This window comes from Solenopsis invicta, chromosome 6 (assembly GCF_016802725.1).
Source record: "Solenopsis invicta isolate M01_SB chromosome 6, UNIL_Sinv_3.0, whole genome shotgun sequence".
In the NCBI taxonomy this organism is placed as follows: Eukaryota; Metazoa; Arthropoda; class Insecta; order Hymenoptera; family Formicidae; genus Solenopsis; species Solenopsis invicta.
In genome coordinates this window covers 13,560,159-13,581,591 of record NC_052669.1, presented here as the reverse complement: position 1 = coordinate 13,581,591, position 21,433 = coordinate 13,560,159, and the positions used below count along the sequence as shown (strand labels likewise).

Here is a 21,433-nt window from a genome sequence, read left to right as displayed (position 1 = left end):
GGTGCAAGCATCGCAGAGTAAATGTAAGTTAAAAATTTCTATAGTTAAATACAAAATAAAGTTAACTCAAACTTTAATCACATTTTTCTCGATATTACGTTTTTCAAATTGGCTTGCATAACTTTAACAAATTTTATCTGATTCAATTAAAATTTTTACAGTAGCTGTAAATTCTCTAGAGAAGTACACAGAATTTTTACGATCGGTTAACAACTTTTTTTGTTATAAATACCTTTCACTGAATTTTTTGGTAAAAATAAAACTGTATTTCAAATGTTCACCATTTCTTCTTCTTATCAATATTTTAACATATCTGCGTATACTTCTCTAGCAAATTTAATGCAAATTATAAAAATATTTTGCTTTTTGCCCTCAATGAAAGAGTACGGCACTTCTGTTGCAAACCGCGGAGGCACATCTAAAAAAGCAGTCTTACTCATAGATCTCCACCGCCGTTATCTCTGACAAAAAAAAATGTTTTATGTAGGTTAAGGATACATAAATTACAAACTTTCAGACCAAATTTCCATATATTTTATTATTTTGCTATAAAATTTCCCAAAATTATTTTGTATTTTCAGGCATTTAGAAAGATGTAACCCCTTAAAAGGTACATACACACACTTTTTTACCTTTTTTTTTTGAAAAGGTAATTTTGTGCTGATAAGTACAATAAAAAAAATCATATTAAAAACAGTCAATGCTAAGAAGTTAATCGAAACGTTCGTTTTCTAATTTATATTCAAATAAAGTTTGCAATTTTTTCAAATAAATTGTAATTGTGCAAGAACTACTCTTGATTCTTATTAGCCTTTTTTGGATAGTATTATTTTTATTTCTTGAGAGTTCTTTTGAAATTTTATTGTTCAATTTATATCTTAATAAAAAGCAAAAATACAAATGTATAATTATTTTACACATGTCTTTAATAAGAATCACATAAGTATAAGTAATGTGATCATTTTTGATCATAAAACTACAGAGTTTTGTTAGTCTTTTTCATTAAAATAGTAGTAATCGCTGTATCAAAAACAATACTGACGATCTTTGCAGCTTAAAATATTCAAATTATACAGACGTTTATATTGTTTCTTGCACATCATCTGCAGCAGTATTAATAATATGATCTTCATTTTCCGGTAATGTATAGCGTCCCAGGTAACGTCGAAATCTCCGAATTAATTGTGGAATAACAATGTTATTGTAGCATGCCATACCGGTTACAAGAATTACAAAACCAATGAGCTAGAATTAAAAATACATTTACAATAATATTTTTTGTTTGTACTTTTGAATATTTATATATCGTTCAAAAGTATCAACATGCTTGAGATTTTCTTGTATCGCATAAAATGAGTATTTTGGTAAAAAATATGCAAAAAACTTTTGCATGTTATTTTTCGCTTATGACGACACAATTTTAATATGACTGTGACAATTACTTAGGAACTTTAAAAAAAATTTGTTCAAAAATATTGATATGAACTAAAGTTACGGCTTCTCAAAGTTGAAATCTCCTAAACCAGATCTTCGTACTGTAAAATGGGATGGCGCCGATATGCATTGTTTAAGGGTTAAAACGGTATTTTATAAAAATCGACCTCAATTCTCCTTTTTCCTCTTGAATCAGTAAATAATTGAAAAAGACATCTGAAGTAAAGCTTACTCAGACAGAAAAACACTTTCAGTGCTATTAAAAGAAGAAAAATATGCTTTTACATATAAAATTCAAAGACAATTTTACTTACAGCTCATTTTTATGAATGTTGATAAATCGAGACAAGTCACATTTTCACAATAAAGTACAATAACAAAATTTCATCAACATGTTAATTTTTTACTTCTATTCTTTTCTTCTGCGATATTTTACATCAACGCAGAGTTCTCGGCTAATCAGTTAGGACTTTCAATAGCCTTAAATAAAAGTTCGGAGTTTCAAAAATGTAACTGTATAAACGGCAAAATAATCTATTATTCAGTTATTAAGAAAAAACCATTGTAAAAATCAAGTAAAAATTAAAAATAGTAAAAAATACCGCTTGTGAAAGCTAAAAAGCAATACTTTTAATGAAGAATTATGATATTATCATTTCTTTAAAAAATATAATTACGTTAAAAAAAAATAGAAGAAACTTTACTTCCGTGTCGTTTTAATGAAGCAATGAAGCTAGTCAATGTGGCGGTTGATAAATGAGACCTCTAAACTTTTCTTCTCTCCCTAACCTTCATTCTCTCTTCAGAAAGCGATTGCAAAACTCATATAAATATATTATATTGGCTTATTCATTATTAGAATACGTACCAAACATTATTATTACTTTATTTTACGATGCATTCAACAAACTAACAGCTACAGGCTCTATTTACAATGTAAACAAAACCCATATCAAATGATCTTTAAAACGAAAAATATTTCGACGTTATTTCACTTTTACAGTTGTGTAACTTAACCCTTTGCGTCACTGTGTAGTTCTGGGAGCTACATTTACAATCCGAGCTTAATTTGTCAATGAATCAATTGTTTTATGTATTTCTTTAACATGTATGGTATTGCTAGATTGCTAAAGGTTTCCTCTAACAAATACAACAAGTTTTAGAATTATATTTTAAATAAATAATTTATTATTAATAAATATATACTGAATAGTCGTTTTTAGAGATTAAATTCGTTTGCATAAAATCTTGCACAATAACTTATTCTTCAATATCACTATCTGAGGATTTTTAAGGTCGCTGTTTACGAATCCGAGTCAAAAATTTAAAATTCAAAATGGCGGATATAACATAACGGACAAAATTATCAAAATTAACTGGACTTGCTTGAAATTTGTTATTCAAGTGTTTTCGAGATCTGTGTTAACAAATTCAATGTCAAAAATACAAAATTTGAAATGTCAGATGTATAGTGTACCAATATAGCAAACGTATTTTTTAAAGTTTCAAACAAACTCTGTTAATTCTGAAAATACCGTCTGCTATATGAATCCACCATTTTTAATTTTGTATTCTTGACATTGGATATCTAAACAAGTTCCAAAACTTTTAAGTTACATATGTTTCAAGCAAATTTTAGTTAATTTCGAAAATTCTGTCTACCATGTTAGATCTGCCATTTTGAATTTTATATTTTTCATAGCGGATTCATACTCGGCAACTCCAAAAACTTCCGGATAATAATTTTTGCCAAATTGTATTTACAAGAAAAAGTACCGCAAAGAGTTAAAAAGGCACATAAACCCAGGAAGGTAAAAAAAATCGATTTTTTTATTATTATTCGGATTTTGATTATATATAGGAATTTTGATTATTTTTAATGCTTAATATTTCGAGAATGTCTGGTGAAAATTTCAAATCAAAATTCCGAAAAATGATGAAGTTATAGCCCTGACAGCACATTGGCGCGCGGCACCGCGCTGCGCGCCGATAAGATATTGTGTTCGGACCACGGCCTGTCCCTTCGGTCTCGTGTCTAATACCTCAATAAAGACACATTATTGGAGTGCTGTATTGGTAATTATACTTAGAATAGCAATAAAAGTTTTAACAATATAATTTGGAAAATAGCCTCAAAAACAATGCACAACGGTGCTATTACAGTAGAAATTGCTACATACATAGTTGCTTACATATTCAACGATGGTATAACTTCAATATTACTATAATGAGCATTATAGGTATTTCTCTGGGACCGAATGCAATATGCTGCGTGCGAAAATGATAGCGCAAGCCGATGTACGCGCGCGCAGAAACAAACCAAAGATGTACAAATACGTCACCGACAAAAAAATTCAGATAATATGGACATCGCATCTACTGCAGAGGACTTATATTATGGGCCTGGAATTGACAACTCTGTGTAAGTTAGAAAATTTTGTTTTTTTAACAAAAACATATGTTAAATATTTAAACGCGTTTTTCTTAAAACGACATTTTTCAAATTAGTACCAGAAATATCTCGACAACCACTCAACCAATTTGCTCGTTTATACTGACTATTATACACATGATTATCTATCGCATATCTTAGGAGTTTTTATTAGACCTCATAGTTTTTCGGAGGGGAGCGAGAAAACGAACGAATTTTGTCTTAAAAACCGCAACTTTAAGTTTAAACACCCGCCATTCTGTCAAAAATTGATATTTTTGAAATTGGCTACAATACGCCAAAGATATTATTATATATTTTAATATCCCATAAACATTTTTTGTTTCAGTTGATTTTTGGCGAAGGTGCAGCTGGTACCGTTTTGGGCAATTTTTTCAGGTCTGCCTCTTAACGACACCATATCACTGTCATTTTGCGCAATTTCTTAATAAAAAAATCATAAAGTCTCTTCAAAATGTATATTTTTAATTAAAAAAAAAACCAGTTCAGTAACTCCAACAGTTTCCAAAAAAAATTCCAGAAAATTGCCATTTTTTGCCTCCTGGGTGTATATGCCACCTTAAGAAATCAATATCTTTTGAACGAAACGTTATTTGCAAATAAACTTTCAGAGAAACTTTTTTTTTGTTTTGAGATAGTAAATTAACATTTCAAGTTCGGCCATTTAACCCGGGAGCACCATGTATATTTAAAATATTTTTGAACTACGGCTTATTTTATCAGGTATTTAGTTCTTGCTTTTTGATAGCTTTTCGTAAAATACAAGAAAAATTAAAGCATGTTGAAACTTACGAGTAATTGTATGTATAGTCGTGAGCTAAAAGGTTGGAACACATTTTCTTTGATGGTAGATGGTTTGATGCTTAATTGGTTGGATCCACAGGTAAGAACCAATGACGTTCGCCGTTTTATGAGCAAGTCTACATTTTAAAAACAATCGAAGAAAATGTGTTGCAACCTTTTAGCTCACGACTATACATATACACACGCTTACGCGCGCGCACGCATGCACACACACAATTATAGTAGTATAATATAAATCGACACAATTATCTTACAAGGAGTAATACACTTTAAGAGTTTCTATAATATTATAAATTATAAGACGTTGTAAATTATAAAAAGTTATAAATTATAAGATGTTATAAATTTATAAAACGTTATAAATTAAAGTGCATTATTTTTCGGAATAAATTTGCTCGTTAAAGCCTTATTATTAATCTTTATAAATAATTTTATTATAATAAATAATTTATTAAATATTTTTATTAGTTTTTTATTAATAAAAGTTGCTTAATTTTATTAATATATGTAAGTACATTATTATTAAGTTATAAAATACTAAAGATAATGCAATTGTAAAATATAATAGCAAAAGGTTAAAAAAAAAATAAAAAATATTTGAAGCTGTGGAGATTCAAACCCGGTCCGCCACGGAGGGAAAAATGTAACACTAGCACTTAGCCATCTCAGCCACGACGCTCTATTAGATAGTGGTTCAAGATTCCAGTACTTAACGTACAAACGTCCAAATGTTAAATTTTAATTGCAATTTTCTTAAAAAGTAAGGCCCACGCTAACCATTTACACTTTTAATATACTTGTTCCTCCCTTTCGAATGAGCTATGATTCATCTCATTTGGCATTTTACAGTTCTTGCCTACTCCTTGTTAGTTAAGATGCTCGTTTTGTATCACTTTCCATATATGTAAAACACTGAACAAGAACTTATCCATGTGTTGGTAAGTTAACAAAAAAAAAATTGTGGTTTTTGCGAGTAAAAATTAAAAAATGTATATTGCTTTATTGTGCTATAAAACATTTTTGCAAAAAATGTGCATCATGTTTATAATAGCTTGACAAGGACATATTCGCGCGTTCTAATGTGTTAAAAAATAGAAATCTAGATAATATCTCTAAAATAAAATACTGATTTTTTGCATAAAATAATTTCTTTTCCTTTTTATTATTTTTTTCCCTATTTTCTAGAAGCCAAAATTACTGATTTTCAGGTTAACAAATAATCTTGTTTTTTTAAACTGATACTGTGGCGATATGTAGAGCGTACGACGCGAATTAAATCAAGTAGCGGTATCTGTAGGAAACGAGAATAGTAAAGTATGAATAGAGACAAGGAGAGAAAGAAGAAGGAAGGGAGATAGAGAAGGAATAAGGAGTAGGGAGCGCGCTGAACACGGGAGGGATGAGCGCGTGAGAGTAGAAGAAAGTAAGCAGCGAGAAGAAGAGCAGGAAATAGCCGTTGTGGTCTCGGCATGAAATATCGTGGGCTCGAGGCACTGGCGAGAGGACACTCGTGATCGACACCTAGGCGTGGGCCTAAAAGCAAAGAGCAGGACGGCGAGAATCGTGATTGCATCCAGCTTTGATTGGGAGCTGTGCCAAATAGTGCGTTGCTTCTTGTGGAGTACGCGACTATCAAGAGCTGTACCAAAAAGGCTGCGAAGCACGCTGCCATCGAGACGCCCGTCTTATCACATTGAAGCGATTAGGTGCCGACGACCATACGGAAATACAAGAGTGCCGGTATCGGAGCCGCTGTAGACGATCATGTACGCAAGTGGCCTGAGCAGAACGTCAAAGGCCCGAATTGACGCAATCCAGTGCCTTATTCATAGAAGATGTGGTTTGCCATAGAAAATTCTGTTTTCTGACATATGGTTCCTGCAAGACATCAAGTCGTTTTGCTCTTGTAAGCTGACAGACCTTCCTGGTAACTAAAATAGATAGCTAAACTGATCTGCCCATGTTTAGCTATATCGTGACATCCATCTTATTAGGGTTTTAAAAAAGTTGAGGCTTTGTTATCAGCCTTCTTGTCATCAGTTCAGATAAGATCAAGAAAATAATTGTTAGTTTGTCTTTCTTCTACTTCGTATATATTTGTGAGATTTAGTTAAAATCTTAGCTTTTAATGTCGATTTTCGCATCTCACCATCATTCTGAACCCGCAGATACGATTTGCGATACGACTGCGTTTGATTAATTTTTATTTGAAAGTTTTATTGACGTCTTTATGTAAATCCAACAAATACAGCGAAAAAGTGTGTCTACCTGGACAGAGCCCCATTACCCGAGTAAACCTGTGAGTCAGCCAGTGCCCTGAAGTGATTGCTAAAGACTGAGCTTCCCTTCAGCTATGTATCCCATTGTCACGCACCATAAATTGGAATTAAGGGATATTTTTTTTATGAAAGTTACATGGTGCGTTCGGAAGTAATGTCAGTGATTTTTTTTACGCAATTATACGTTAGAGCATGCTTGGACTGGTTGGGAATGGTAGTTGAGGGAGTCAGCTAACGAACTCAGTTGTTTCTGGCCATCCGGAGAGTGAAGGCAAACGTTTCCGTGAAACTGATTTTGTGACCCCGTATACCAAGTGTATGCATAAGTTCTTTCCGGTTTCACTAAGAGATTGCGCCAGCGAAAAGTACGCAGCGTATTAATTTGACACATACGTCATTTTATTCGTCTGACATAGAACTACAAACACAGACAAGTTGAGTCCGTCAAAAACTAGCGTCTTTGTTTTATTGTTCAGTGATCATGTCAAGTTTTGTGCCTGAAAAACAACATTTGCGGCACGCATTGCTTTTTCTATTTATTCAAAAAAAAAGGCTGTTGAAAGTCATCGTTTGCTGGTAGAAACATATGGTGAATACGCTCCATCGATTAGAACATGTGAGATATGGTTTCGACAATTTAAAAGTGGTGATTTCAATGTGAAAGACAGTGAGCGCTCTGGTAGACCACAAAAATGCGAAGACCGGCAATTGCAGGAGTTATTGTATGATAACCTTACAACCGCCACTAAAATCTGGCCGGTCAACAAATTATAAATTACAGGCACCGTCACAGGTACTCGCGGCCGTGCAGCAACCACGCGTCCTTATGGAGAGATGCCATGAAAACGAGCGCGGAAGCGCGCCAAACCCAAAAACAACGACGACTGACATAGAGATTAACAGAGCCGTCGAGACGCTGACGACCGACTTGCCCGACGTCCAGGAGGCAACGGCGATGCAGACCAGCGACGAGCCACGCGATACTGTCCGTGAGAACACCGCGGAACCGTCCGCGACACCCGCGGATTCTTTGTAAAAAGCTAGTACTTAAGTTACAATTAATCGTTTAGCGGAAAGCCATCGCGTACGAATCGCATATCAATATTTACATTTTATTTTAAATTTTATTTTTTATTTCTTTCATTATTTTGGGCATCCGCTTTAGTATAGGACCTTAGATTTTAAGTCGAGTGTGTTTGCATGCGTGTATGAACCATTAAACAGTTTTATACAATAACCACGGAAACTCGCAAATTTAAAAAGGTCGCTGGTAAATTCAATTACCAGCGATTTAATGAACCACCGAGCGGGCGGCACCATAGGACCCTTCCATAATTGCGATACGCAGAGTGGGGGTACGCTAAGTGGGGACCCCGCGGGTCCACTCGCTTGACACTGCCGTTAGCAACGGCACTCGGGATTTCGACGACAAAGTGTACGGTCGGACCGCGACCGCGGATGCATGGATTGCATCATGATTGCATCATCTCGCGCAAGAAATGATTAGAGGCGTACAGCGAATAAGTTCGCGAGTACCGCGAGTTCCGAGCACCTTTATTTTATTTTCCTTATTCCGCGACGCGTAAAGCGATCAGTCGCGAAGAAATTTTGTTATTCGAGAGACGACATCGCCGCGACTATGCGAGGGAGACGCGCGATGTGAATGAGCGAGTGCGATTGTACGTGTGCGGGTAATTTAAGACAACAAATTTGTGATTGACAAACTAGTGACGAATAAATATACTCATTATTTTAATTAAAGTAAACATTCATTTCGCCCGTCACGCAAATTATAATACCGACACCGCCGCGCTCGTGAGAGTGACAAGGAGAAGAGACAAGGCAGCCGAAGAAAAGAGAGAGACACCACGAGGGAAAATCACCGAGCCGTTGGTGCTGCCGATGCGACGCCGAGCTGGGGGAGGTATCTCGCATAGCAACGGCGACACGAGCAGACACCAGCTACCTGAGCGATCCGGTTTCGACACGCTGAGACGCGCATACAGATAAGGGAGAAAATCGGGACGCAGTGAAGTCGGGAATCGCGATTCATACTGACCTTCCCATTTATTCGGTTAAAATGCTCTTTAGAGAGAAACAGACAAAGCTTCTCGATTCAGTTAAATATATTTAGTGACATTATTTTATACAATTGAAATATAAGATTAGCGAATGCACAGTATCACAGGCGATGCCAACGACTTGAATGAGGAGTCGTTCCGCGCAATACTTGTAAAAAGAGATACGACCTGTAGGTGCGGTCTGATTTCCTTAAATGATGAGAGAGATAAAGATAGCTCACGCGTTTATCTCTCTCGCGCGCGCGCGTATAAATGTCCAATCTTTCATTCTACGTGTCATCGTGTTACTTTCATTGGGACGATATAGAAGAGCATGTTGAAAAGATGCTTTACACGTTGAAAGGGAAGAGACAATGGTGCTAGATACCAATGCAAGATCATCACTGTGGAGCCCTCAGAAGACGGATAAGAAAGGAGAGAAGTTTGAGGCACTTATTCACGTAAATGGCATAATAGCCATAAATGATGCTAGTCACGGGCTAATGTACACTGAGAAGTAAAAAAGTTACAACACTTTTTTCCATCAATTTTGGAACTCAGCTTTGTTTATAGAGCGAATAAACGTAACTGGTTAGATCTAGAAAACCTCTAGAAGAGAGAATCGCCAAGAAGGGTTACGTAACCCTGTGATTGGCTGGCATTAATGTGCAAATTTTGCATTATGACGTCAATGTGTTAACGGGCTTCGTCGCAAGGAACCATCGATGGTTCGCGTGACGCGTGCAAGACAGTGCCAATGTCAACACAGTGGAAAATCTGCATATTGATGCCAGCCAATCACAAAGTCAGTCACCCTTCTTGGCGATTCTCTCTCCTAGAGATTCTCTAGTTAGATCCATAAGTAAGAACTAATCGCTTGATAATAAGACTGCATTCCAAAACTCAGAAAAATGTTGCAATCTTTGTGCTTCTCAGTGTACAGGGCGGCAAGGGGTTTATCCTACATTAATGTAATTCTGGTGTCGCCTGCCATGAGTGAGTTTGTTGAAGAATGGAAAGTGAAAAACAATTGAACTACCAGTAAGCACAACTTATCATACCAGACTAAAATATCAAACTAAGAGTGTCAAAAGAAATTCGCTATAATAACAACGCAATATTTGATACAAATTGAGCTAATTTGGATCATTTCACAGAAAGCTTGAAAGATCTACTCAGATCAAAACTAGAGGCCCTAGACCTGGATTCTGCTGAAGAAGTCGAGAAAATAAAACATTCCAAGAGGTAATTTTAGAACCTTACGAGGTGTCTATACAAAGAACATGCAAATTCAAAATATCTAACTTATGATGGGACAAAGAATTGACAATATCAAAGAAGATCAACAAGTTGAGACGAGAATTTCAACAGTCTCATAGAATAATAAAATTAGAAAAACCCATAAAGTAAAAATATTGCTTGACTTTAAGGTTATATAAAAAACATCAAAAGAATTAAGGCAATGTCTAAGTTTAAGTCACAGACCATGCAAATAAAAAACTGTAAAGACGTGTATCGTCAGCAGGTTAGTAAGCCAAGAATCCTCAGAAGCGACAAGAGCAGTGCCGGCGCAAGAAGAATTGACGCCCTAGGCGAATGAATAATATGTGCCCCCCCCCCCCCTCTCAGAGCACGCAATACACATTTTAAATATAATTGTTATGTATATGGTAAATTCATAACAGAAGCGCGAAAGTATGAGCGCCACGCGTATGTTCATACTACGTGGCGCTGTGGTAAAGAGAGACGTGCGCGCGTATGCGTGCGGATCGGAGCACTCTCCGTCTGAGGAATTGGAGCAGGAAGCACGCGGTCGAGATTTAGACTGTGTTCCCCCCGCGCTTGTAGAACGAGTATCGCCCCTAAAATACATCTCTGTACATCCTCACTACTAGACATAATCTTTATATACCGATTCGGGTAATAATAATGTAACAATAATTAAGGAATAATTAAACACACGTACATGTACATACATATATGCAAAACACAAAAATATTAAATATACTTGACATAAAAACTAGCCAAACTTCTTTGCGTTTTACAAGATTTCTAAATTTCTTTCATGATTTGTATCACTGCGATAAATAAATCCTGTTAAATTTTATCTTAGAAATCTTAGGATATTACATAATTAATATATATAAAATCAACTTTTTAGACGTCACTGTTATCAATAACGACAATGTATTAATGTTCGATTGGTATTATATGGTATCATGTGACGCTTTCGAACCGGAACAATCACAAATGCCGCCCGCCCAAGTTTTTCCGCCCTAGGCGATCGCCTAGTTTGCCTATATTGTTGCGCCGTCCCTGGACGAGAGTAATTATTTAATATAAGGTACCCAACTTCGATCATCTTGACCATGACATATGTTGTCAAAGTCATTATCCTAAGTGACTTTCAGAAGGTTTTAGTTAGTGTTTGTAATTTATTAAAAAGTTATTTACAAAATAAGATTAACAATATAATGTTTATTTTAACGTTATAATTTTATTCATCTTTACTATTTGTTGTAACATCATCATTATTAATAGGATAGAATATAACTATTATTTGAAAAAATTTATCTATATGATCATGGTATTAAAATTGCCGTTTAAATACAAAAAAAATTCCGCCCCTCCCTTGCCTAAGCACTTACTTTCCACGCAACAGACTTCGAGTAAATTTACTTTCTTGTGAAATACACATTTACGTTGTCAAATTTATTTGTTAATAACTTTTTAATAAATAACAAGAACTGACTAAAATCTTCCGAAATCATTCAGGATGATAACCTGGACAATATATGTCATTGTCAAGATGATCGGAGCTAGGTACCCTATACTAAATAATTACTGCGGTAAGTATTCTATCTTAACGGTAAAAAAAATTACCAAACGTTTGATAAACGTTCATGTCCCAGATGTAAATCGAGAAAACGAAAACACTCAAAAAGGGTAAAATCAGGCATAATTCATTCATAGTACCAAATACAGTCAATGTCCCAGATTTCATGGCAAAAAAAAATAGCCTCGGTAGTAAAAACCTTTATTACAGCAATATTAGTTCAACTAATTCCCAGTATAAATACATAATAAACTTTACAAAGAGAAAATCAGGTGATTCACCCTAGGATTTTAAGCCTAATTTTTTAAATTATTCTGGAGACAAAAAAAAGTTTACGTCTCCCAGTGTTTGATTGAATAGGCCTTAGTTTTAGAGTAATAAATTTGTAAAAATTGGCCATATCCGAAGCGCGCCATATGAACCTTCCCGATAACTGTACTTCCAACCAGTGCAGTTGGCTCCGTGAGTTAGGTGCTTGCTTCATAATCGTAAAACCCGGGTTTGCTCCTGAAGATGAATAATAATTTTTTTTTTATAAAAATTTTTATTTATTTTTATTTATTTTGATAATATTGATACAGTAAGTAAATTTTTTAAATAGAAAATTTAATTTAATATTACATTTTAAACATTAATTTAAATTTAATTTTAAGGGAATTTTAATTTAAGTAATAATCTTTGAAATAAAAAATAAGTAATAATAATAATAATATATGTTATTTGTAATGAATAACATATAAAAGCAACGTATCTAAATTTTCAAATTGTTTAAACTTAAAACTAGTAAAAAAAGCGGATACAAAATGGTAATTGAACGAGAGGTTTTTAATTCCTTTGCAGGTATGTATTCGGTTATAAAGCCGAAATTCTTTCATGTGTATATTTTTTTTGACAAGTGAAAAATTTCATCCAAAGAATCTAAAATTCTCTTGAAGTTTTATTACAAAATCGTTAGCTTTTTTCGCGAAAAAATGCAATAAAAAATCATTCTTTGATTCATTCACAATAATCGGAAGAATATTTACAGTAAGCGCAAGGAGTCCCACGGCACGCTACGCTTCTGGGCGCTTCGGCTACGTGCAATCTGATTGATCAACTTTAACTGTTAATAATGACTTTAACTCGGTAAATAATAATCTAAGCCAAAATTGGCAAAGGAACTTTTAGTTCAAAATACCATCCTCTTTCGCTCCAAGAAATATTTATGAAGCGTGACGGGACACCATGTGTACATATATATATTGTGACGGTGCAACTTGCGTTTGTTGTCCGTCAAGGGCCGTATGGGCTGACCGCGAAGCGCGACACGGATGCTGCGTTCTTCCGGCTCGGAAGCAGACGCGATTCCGTTGGCGCGACCGTTTAAGTGTGTGTGTTCGTCTCTGTGCCGTCCATGCGTTCACTATTAAGTTTAAGTAAGCAATAGGTCCGTCGAGGAGAGAGACGGTGACTGAGGGAAAACATCTTGTACGGGTAAAACGTCTCGTCCACCTAGAGGCACCGGGAAGGAAGCAAGAATCCAGGAACATCGCCGAGGGATTTACAGAGCACCCCGAGACGCGGGGGCTTGCAGTTTGTACCGCTCACACTGTCCCTTTCGTTTGCCGCCGAACAGAAACCTTGTCTGTCGGGAGTTAATTTTTCAGGAACGGCAAAGTTACGATTCCGCAGGCAGAAGTTGTGCGAAGCTAAAAGGCAAAAACGAGAACGAGGCGAGATCGAGAACCGTGCAGAAGAGGCATCACGGGCCTGAGGCGGCGGCCATCCCCCACCGGAGATAAGGCCAGCCGATATCAGTTCCCGGGGAAGTCGAGAATCACCTGTCGAATTTGGGCCTCGCGCGCTATCAACGTCAGAAGCGCAGAACGATAGAATAATACGCACACCGCCAAGATCTAGCCGCCTGATAACAGCCAATGCGGAAGCGGCAGCGGCGATAAGTGGAACGCGACACCGCGGGTCTCCCGCAGGATCGAGGATCGATGCTCACTTGTGCTGTGAGCGTGTCCCGAGCCGGAGAGCAGAACACCAGAGGCTAACTCATGAGGGGACACAGAAAGAGGTTCCGTGTCGCGGCGAAGGGTGAGACAACCGCAACTAAAGTATTGTAAAGTCACCGATTTCGCGATCAAGGACGAGTGACCTCGCGACTGACAGGAATAAGTAGAGTCCACTTCGTACGGTCTCGTACTCGCGTGTAATATCGTAAGCGTAGCCGTTGTTACAGCCACGACGTTGCTCGCCCGATCCCGTCGTATTAATGCAGTTTCTTTAGTTTCGGTATTCGCGCCTGTATCGCCACAGCCAAGCCGTCGTTGTGTCGTAAGTTCATGTAATTGTACGTGTGTGAGTTTTGTTTGATTTCGCGGGTTAAATGTAGCTCAGTTACGGTAGTAGCAGTGAGAAAAAACGCGAGATCTTTCGGCTCGCGTGTGCATGACTCGCTTCGCGGAATTCCGCCTTGATGTGTGCACTTTCTCCCGCGGCGACCGCCTCGCCGATCGTTACGCTTGTGACTGCTGTACGATACCATCCGATTACTAAGCCGCTTCGAGTAACATTCCGCGAATCTGTACCGCATTCCGCACGCTGGTGAACCGCGTGCGAGGTTTTGTAGTTTATTAACACAAAAACTCCAAATATACGTTGTTATTCCCTTTGTTAATTCTTACCTCGTTATTTTACGATTCTCCCTCGCCCCCCCACCCCCCGATCACCACCTGCCAGCACCGACCGCGCCTCTACCGACTTAGCGGGGAGCTGCTGGATGGTCGTGTCGTCACCGCTCATGGTGTGTCAGGTGCGTAAAAACACTGTCACAATATACGAGGTGTGTTCAAAAAGTATCGCGAATTTGGAATTTTCGCGGGTTACGTATATTCGAATTTCGATCTTTTTGTGGCGTTATGTTGGTACTCATGTCTCTTACTTATGCCGACAAGCTCGGCCATTTTGAATGTTCACTTAATTGTTGACAGCTGCTTTGCTTGCACGTGTTTTGGATCGTCTTCGATTTTTACCTATTCAAAAAAATGGATCAAAGAACCTGTATCAAATTTTGTGTGAAAAACGAAATTAAGTGCGCGGATGCATTCCGAATGTTGACTGTGGCATACGGAGAAGCTACCTTGGACCGAAGCAACGTTTATCGGTGGTACAAAATGTTCTCAGAAGGCCGAGAAGATGTGAACGACGAAGAGCGTGCCAGACGCCCGAGCACTTCAACAACAGACGAAAAAATTAATGAAGTGGAGAAAATGTTATTGGCCAATCGTCGAATCACCGTTAGAGAAGTTGCTGAGGACCTAAACATATCGATTGGCTCGTGCCATTCGATTTTTATCAATGATTTGGGCATGAGACGGGTCGCCGCGAAATTCGTACCAAAATTGCTCAATTGCGACCAAAAACACCATCGCATGAACATTGCTAATGAGATGTTGGACTCTGTCCGCGACGACCCAAATTTGCTCCAGAGGGTCATAACTGGTGACGAATCGTGGGTTTATGGTTATGACGTGGAAACCAAAGCTCAATCATCTCAATGGAAGCTGCCGCACGAACCAAGACCGAAAAAAGCGCGCCAAGTTCGGTCGAATGTGAAAGTTTTGCTGACAGTTTTCTTCGATTGCAGGGGCGTGGTGCATCATGAGTTCTTGCCACAGGGTAGAACGGTCAATAAGGAATATTACCTGCAAGTTATGCGCAATTTGCGCGAAGCAATCCGCCAGAAACGCCCGGATTTGTGGAAGAACAAAAATTGGCTTTTGCACCACGATAACGCCCCTGCTCACACATCGTTGCTTGTGCGCGACTTTTTGGCCAAAAACAACACACTAATGATGCCGCAGCCACCGTATTCCCCAGATCTGGCCCCCTGTGCCTTTTTCTTGTTCCCTAAACTGAAGAGGCCCATGAAAGGACGACGTTACGCTACGCTTGACGAGATAAAGACGGCATCGAAGGAGGAGCTGAACAAGATGAAAAAAAATGATTTTTTGAAGTGCTTCGAAGATTGGAAAAACCGTTGGCACAAGTGTATAATATCTCATGGGGATTACTTTGAAGGGGACAAAATAGATATTCATGAATAAATAAATAATTTTTGAAAAAACACAAAATTCGCGATACTTTTTGAACACACCTCGTATATTGTGACGTGACATCCCGTTTGGCTGTCCGTCACAAGGATCGTAAGATCCGAACGAGGAGCGCACGCTGCGGCTTTACGTCCTCTCGGCTCGAAGACGGACGTGTCGGCGAGTGCGCTTACAATTCCGCGTTTTTGTTTTGTGTGCGTGTGTCCGTCCGTTAATTTTAGCGACGTCTTGCGGATCGGCGGCTAGCGGATATTCAATTTTTGTATCGACAAAATCTCACCCGGCGAGCAGACTAGAAGGAGGAGGCTGCCGCCACTGGAGACCTTCCGGACCGTGCGCAGGATCACAGTAGCGCGCACGACAGATGATCTCTCTTCATTTAATTACGTTATCTCTACCGTCGCGCCTGTACGCAACAGTAAGGCCGCTGAAATTGCAGGACGCAAAGAGGGAAGGTCCGGCGTAGGAGATGTCGACACTCCACGCAGATCATCGCGTAGGAGACTCCGAACGAGGAGCTGCGAGGGAAAGTTCCGGACGTGGTCCCGAGCGCGGGGGCACCGGACGTCGAAGAGTCCGTAGGGATAGCCATCCGGCCTCGGGAAAACCACGGGAAGAGTCGCAAGCTGCCCGAAGACACCGACCTACCTCGAATTGCGCGCCGCGGCGCGACAGCCTGACTAGAGGGTCGCGAGGACCGCGTTATAAGGCGGAACCAATAGCGCGGCGCGACGAATCCCCGTGCGTGGGGGCGAGAGATCCTGCGTGCCGCCTGCCGAATTTCCTCGCGCTATCGATCACTTCGCTGTGGATCGTCGCGAGTGCGCTGCCACGAGCCGAGACGACGGGAGCCGAGGACGTGCCACATCCCCGTGAGAGGACGATTTGCGAGCCAGACCAGCGTCGTGGTGAGACGAACGATTTTTGTGTAAAGCCACCGATTTCGCCGGTCGGATGAGTCGCGCGCGCGGTAGCTGCCGTTAGAGTTATCGTTCGCCGTAAAATCCTCCGCCGGGAACACGCCAGTGATCGCGTGCTGTCCGCGTGCTCGGCCGCCGTGCGCCTCATCCGATTAAGTCGCGTCGGGATTCGTTCGGTTCCCTTTATTGAGAGCGTCGCCGACGCCACAGCCAAGTCGCGTTAATGGTGATACATTCTTGTATGTCGTCTGTAGTAGCGTATGTATGCGTTTTTGTTGGGCGATGTCCGTTTTGTTCAGCGTACTTCTGAACGCTTGCTTCGTGCCGAATCGCCATAATTTTGCGTGAACTGAGAGTGCGTGTGTAGAGTGGCGAGAGTGCACGGTGTTTGTCTGCCGCTGCTCAGAATGGAATTGTGACTCTCTCCGTTCGGTGAGCTCGTACCGACGACCGCGTAATATTTTCCGACCGCGCCCGAGTCGCGAGACATCGTCGCGAGGCCATGCGAGTAGTGCTAGATCTCGGAAATACATTGTCCAATTCTCTATGAGATCGAAGTGTTTTCTTTAAGTTCCCTCGCTCTCCTCTACCTCCCCGCCCGCCGCGAACCACCCCCTCTGCCAATTCCGTGGCTGAGCTACCGGTTAAAAGAGCCCGTTATTGCCCGTGACGAAGTAGAGTATTTTCGCGTTTCTTTTTCCGGCATGAATCGAGAGATCGGTCACGTTCCGATCTAAGAGTGGCACGCTCGCTCGTGCCTGGCGCCCAATCGTACCGACTAACTTCGCGCTTTTGATGTGAGCGACTTCGCGATTACCGTGGCTGCCTAACTAGCGTCACGAGCAGTTAACGTAGTTGCACCACGCTCGTGAGTGCGGTCGCAATATATATACACGCTCACAGCACAAGTGAGCATCGATATATATATATATCTCCTCTATATCTCCTCTATATTCTCAAAGCGGTAAGTTTCTTAGTTCCCGGACACCCTGTATGTATATATATATATACATACAGGGTGTTCGAGAACTAAGAAACTTACCGCTTTGAGAATATAGAGGAGATGGAAAAGGACAAAAGTCTTATACTATTTTGCGATATTTGCAATAACTATCAAGTCATAAAATAAAACGTCTAAGCCACTGTGCGGTGACACCATGCCATCGCGCCTAGCTTGTAGGCAACGGCGCGCGGCGGGACAGTTGACGCGTCGTTGTTTGAATTTGCACGGCGCGACGATCTGAATCCGCCGTACCGCGTGTACATACACTGCAAAAATCAAATGTGTTATTTATCAAATGTGTAAGGAGAAGCTTCAGCTAAAATAACACATTTGATTTTTGCAGTGTATGTACACGCGGTGAGGCGAATTCAGACCGTCGCGCCGTGCAAATTCAAACAACGACGCGTTACCTGTCCCGCCGCGCGCTGTTGCCTACGAGCTAGGCGCGATGGCGTAGCATCACTGCACATTGGCTTACAAAGAAGATTTGCGAACTTCAAAAGTTGCGGAAATTCAAAAGAATCTGAAATTTGTTGTACACATAGAGGAGTCCATCCGTAACACAAAGATATTTTTTGTTTGTGCCCAATTTCAGTTTAAGGGAGTAAAACACCCTTTTGAAAAAAATCGGTTTTTTTCTTTCCAAGCGAATATTGTCGAAACTATAAGAGATAGAAAAAAATGTTCTAAATAAAAGTTAAGTGGTTCGAAGAGTGCTTTACAACAATAAATTAAAAAAATTTTTTTTTGTTATTGTTTAACAAAATACCCCCCCCCCACTCAACATCTTTTTTAATTTTAAAAATTTTTTTCAGCCAAATTAAAGTTTATTTTTACACGAATTTAACCATATATATTATAATAAAGTGTCATTTTTATGTACCATTCTTGAAAAATAATAAACTTCTTATATATGCATGCTATACGCACTCTGTTCGTGCGCTCGATTTTTCCCGCTCATTGCATATTACGCGAAAGAGCGTTAAAGACAAATGAGTATAGTACAAAGAATATTAAAATAAGAGTTTTTTAATAATAATAATAATTAAAATAATAAAATAATAATGAGTTTTTTGAATTTGACTGCTAAAATCAGTCAAATATCTTTGGCGATGTCAAAGTATGTACGTTATACTTTGTACAATTAAAAACGAGTTATGAATAGAGAAATTAGTATTTTTGCAAAATAACGTTTATTTATGAACTATTATGCTATTTTATTACATTATTATGTACGATAAATAAAATTTTTCCTGGAACTCTATTTTCTAACGTTTAATAACGTAGAATCACCTTGATGTCTAAATTAAAAACAAACTCGGTCTGTTTTCGCTTTGCGTGTCATTTGGCGCGAAATGCGACTGCGCCTCTTAATTTTGCATACCAGACGGTAAATAAGATATTGTCTGAAACTCTATATTTCAACGTATACTAACGCAATCACATTGATAACTAGACTGTATTTTGCATACCAGACGATAAATAAGATTAGATAAAAAAATTTCTTGGAAATCTATTTTCTAACGTTTAAGCTATTTGCGCCAAATCTATTCGCGCTGTAAATAAATTCATGTAATTGCGTCTTTTGATATAAATATGTCAAAGGAAGTATCATTTCCAGATTCATTTGCAACAAGTTATTCTGTTGAAATGTAGTAATCATTACTTGACAGAAATTTCTTTAAAATGACACCGTTTAATGTAGCAAATGTAATAAACATGTTAGCTACTACGTTTCAAATTGAGAGTATAACACAAACACTTATAACACCAATAAAAATTGAAATACATGACAAAATTAAAAGTATTTTACAAAAAGCTCAGGACACACGTTCAGTAATATTAACAGTTCATGATTATGTGCTTGATTTTGACGATCCATCGGAGCCACATACCACAAATTGTAGAATACATTACGCACAAATTATATATATATATACAAATTATATATATTATTATTATGAAAAAAAAGAAGAAGATGAAGGCAGTGTCGAACTTGAACAGTGCATTGTTGATGATGAAGGAGGCGTAGTCGACTACAGTTATAAGAGAAATGCTGTGGAGTTTTGGAAAAATGGAGAAAAGGCCTGTAGAACTTTACGTGCAGTACAACACAAGTTCCGCAAGATTAAATCTTATCAGCAACTATACAAGTGGAAAACAAGTATAGCAAAAGGTGGAACAAATGCAGATAAATTTGCATTTATGTACTGCACAAATTTCAAGAAGCTTGTGACAGAAAATCTATCATTCATGATATGAATTTAAGATTATGGGCCTTGAAAGCAAAGAAACAAGTGGATCTACCCGAATTCAGGGCAAGTAAATCGTGGATTTGGAAGTTTAAAAAAGTACACCAAATTGTTTCTCGAAAAATCACCGCATTCCAAACGCAATTTATATTTAAAGATAGAGACAATATACAAAATGTCGCAAAAGAATTTGTTACAATTATAAAAGCTAACATCCCAGCTGTAAGACCAAAAGAAGTTTATAACGCAGACGAAAGTGGCTTCAATCTTGAAATACATTCTGGGCGGACATTAGCAAAATCAGGAGAGAAAATAATTACGGCATCAGTTCAAAGTATATATTCAACAACACATAGTTATACCATTATGCCACTTATTTCGGCAAATGGAAATCTTCTTTCACCACTGTACATCGCTTTGAAGGAATCTACAGGAACATTTGGACCAAGGGTGAAAGAAACTCTATTTCGTCCAGTTAACACATGCAATCAGGCTTCCAAATCAGGAAAACTTACTGCAGAACATTTCAAAACTTGGTTCATCGAAATATATCTACCGAATACTGGTCGTAAAAGCATACTTTTACTTGACTCATGGACGGGACACTGTCCGAGTCAGTTAGAGCAACATATATCACAAGGTAAAGAAATTACATTTTTCACTATTCCCAAAAAGACAATAGATATCATTCAACCCTTAGACGCCTTCGGATACCAAATTTGGAAAAATTTTGTGCGAACATTGTCGGATAATATAATTCTTCAAGAGGAAGATATTAATTTGTACTCCCGTAATAAAATAATTAAATTGCAATCCTTAACACATAATCAGTTTTCTTCTCCTAGATTCAAAAATCTTTTCAAATATTCGTGGTATAAAAGCGGATATTTAGAAACGCGTTCTGAACATTTTCAAAATCCCGTAGAATTTTGTTATTTTAAACTGAAAAAGAATATACCTAAATGTATTAAGAATATAAATAAGTTTCCGCCGTTTCACAAAAAATGGCGCCACTAGTATATTATGGTTGAAATTGTCTGTTGTAAAACGTTGTATCGTAAGGTTGGACATCTGGCAACAACATAACCTTAAAATATTAGCGATTTTGTATCAGCATCATATATCTTTCTTCGTGCGAAAATGTCGAGTTTTGAACCGAATAAGCGTCATTTGCGGGAGCTTTTGATTTACTTCTTTAATTTGAAGAAATCTGCAGCCGAGGCGGATCGATTGCTTGTAGAAGCATATGGTGAGGTTGCCTTAAGTGAGAGAAGTTGCCGTGAGTGGTTTCAC

General features: G+C 38.3%; 1 protein-coding gene across 5 annotated transcripts in view; it reads right to left on the bottom strand.

The window, feature by feature from the left end:
* Positions 1-511: 511 nt before the first annotated feature.
* Positions 512-21,433, bottom strand: part of LOC105198920 (solute carrier family 35 member F6) — a 115,785-nt gene continuing 94,863 nt past the window's right edge. For 4 of the 5 annotated variants that reach the window (XR_005575133.1, XM_039451303.1, XM_039451304.1 and 1 more), the window contains one exon: positions 512-1,245. Coding sequence is in view for 4 of the 5 variants with exons in the window: in XM_039451303.1 (XP_039307237.1) it covers positions 1,081-1,245 (165 nt within the window). In the remaining variant the exon portion in view is untranslated. Of the gene's footprint in view, positions 1,246-11,604; positions 12,373-21,433 lie in introns of those variants that run through there. The other variant, XM_039451305.1, reaches the window with a different exon arrangement.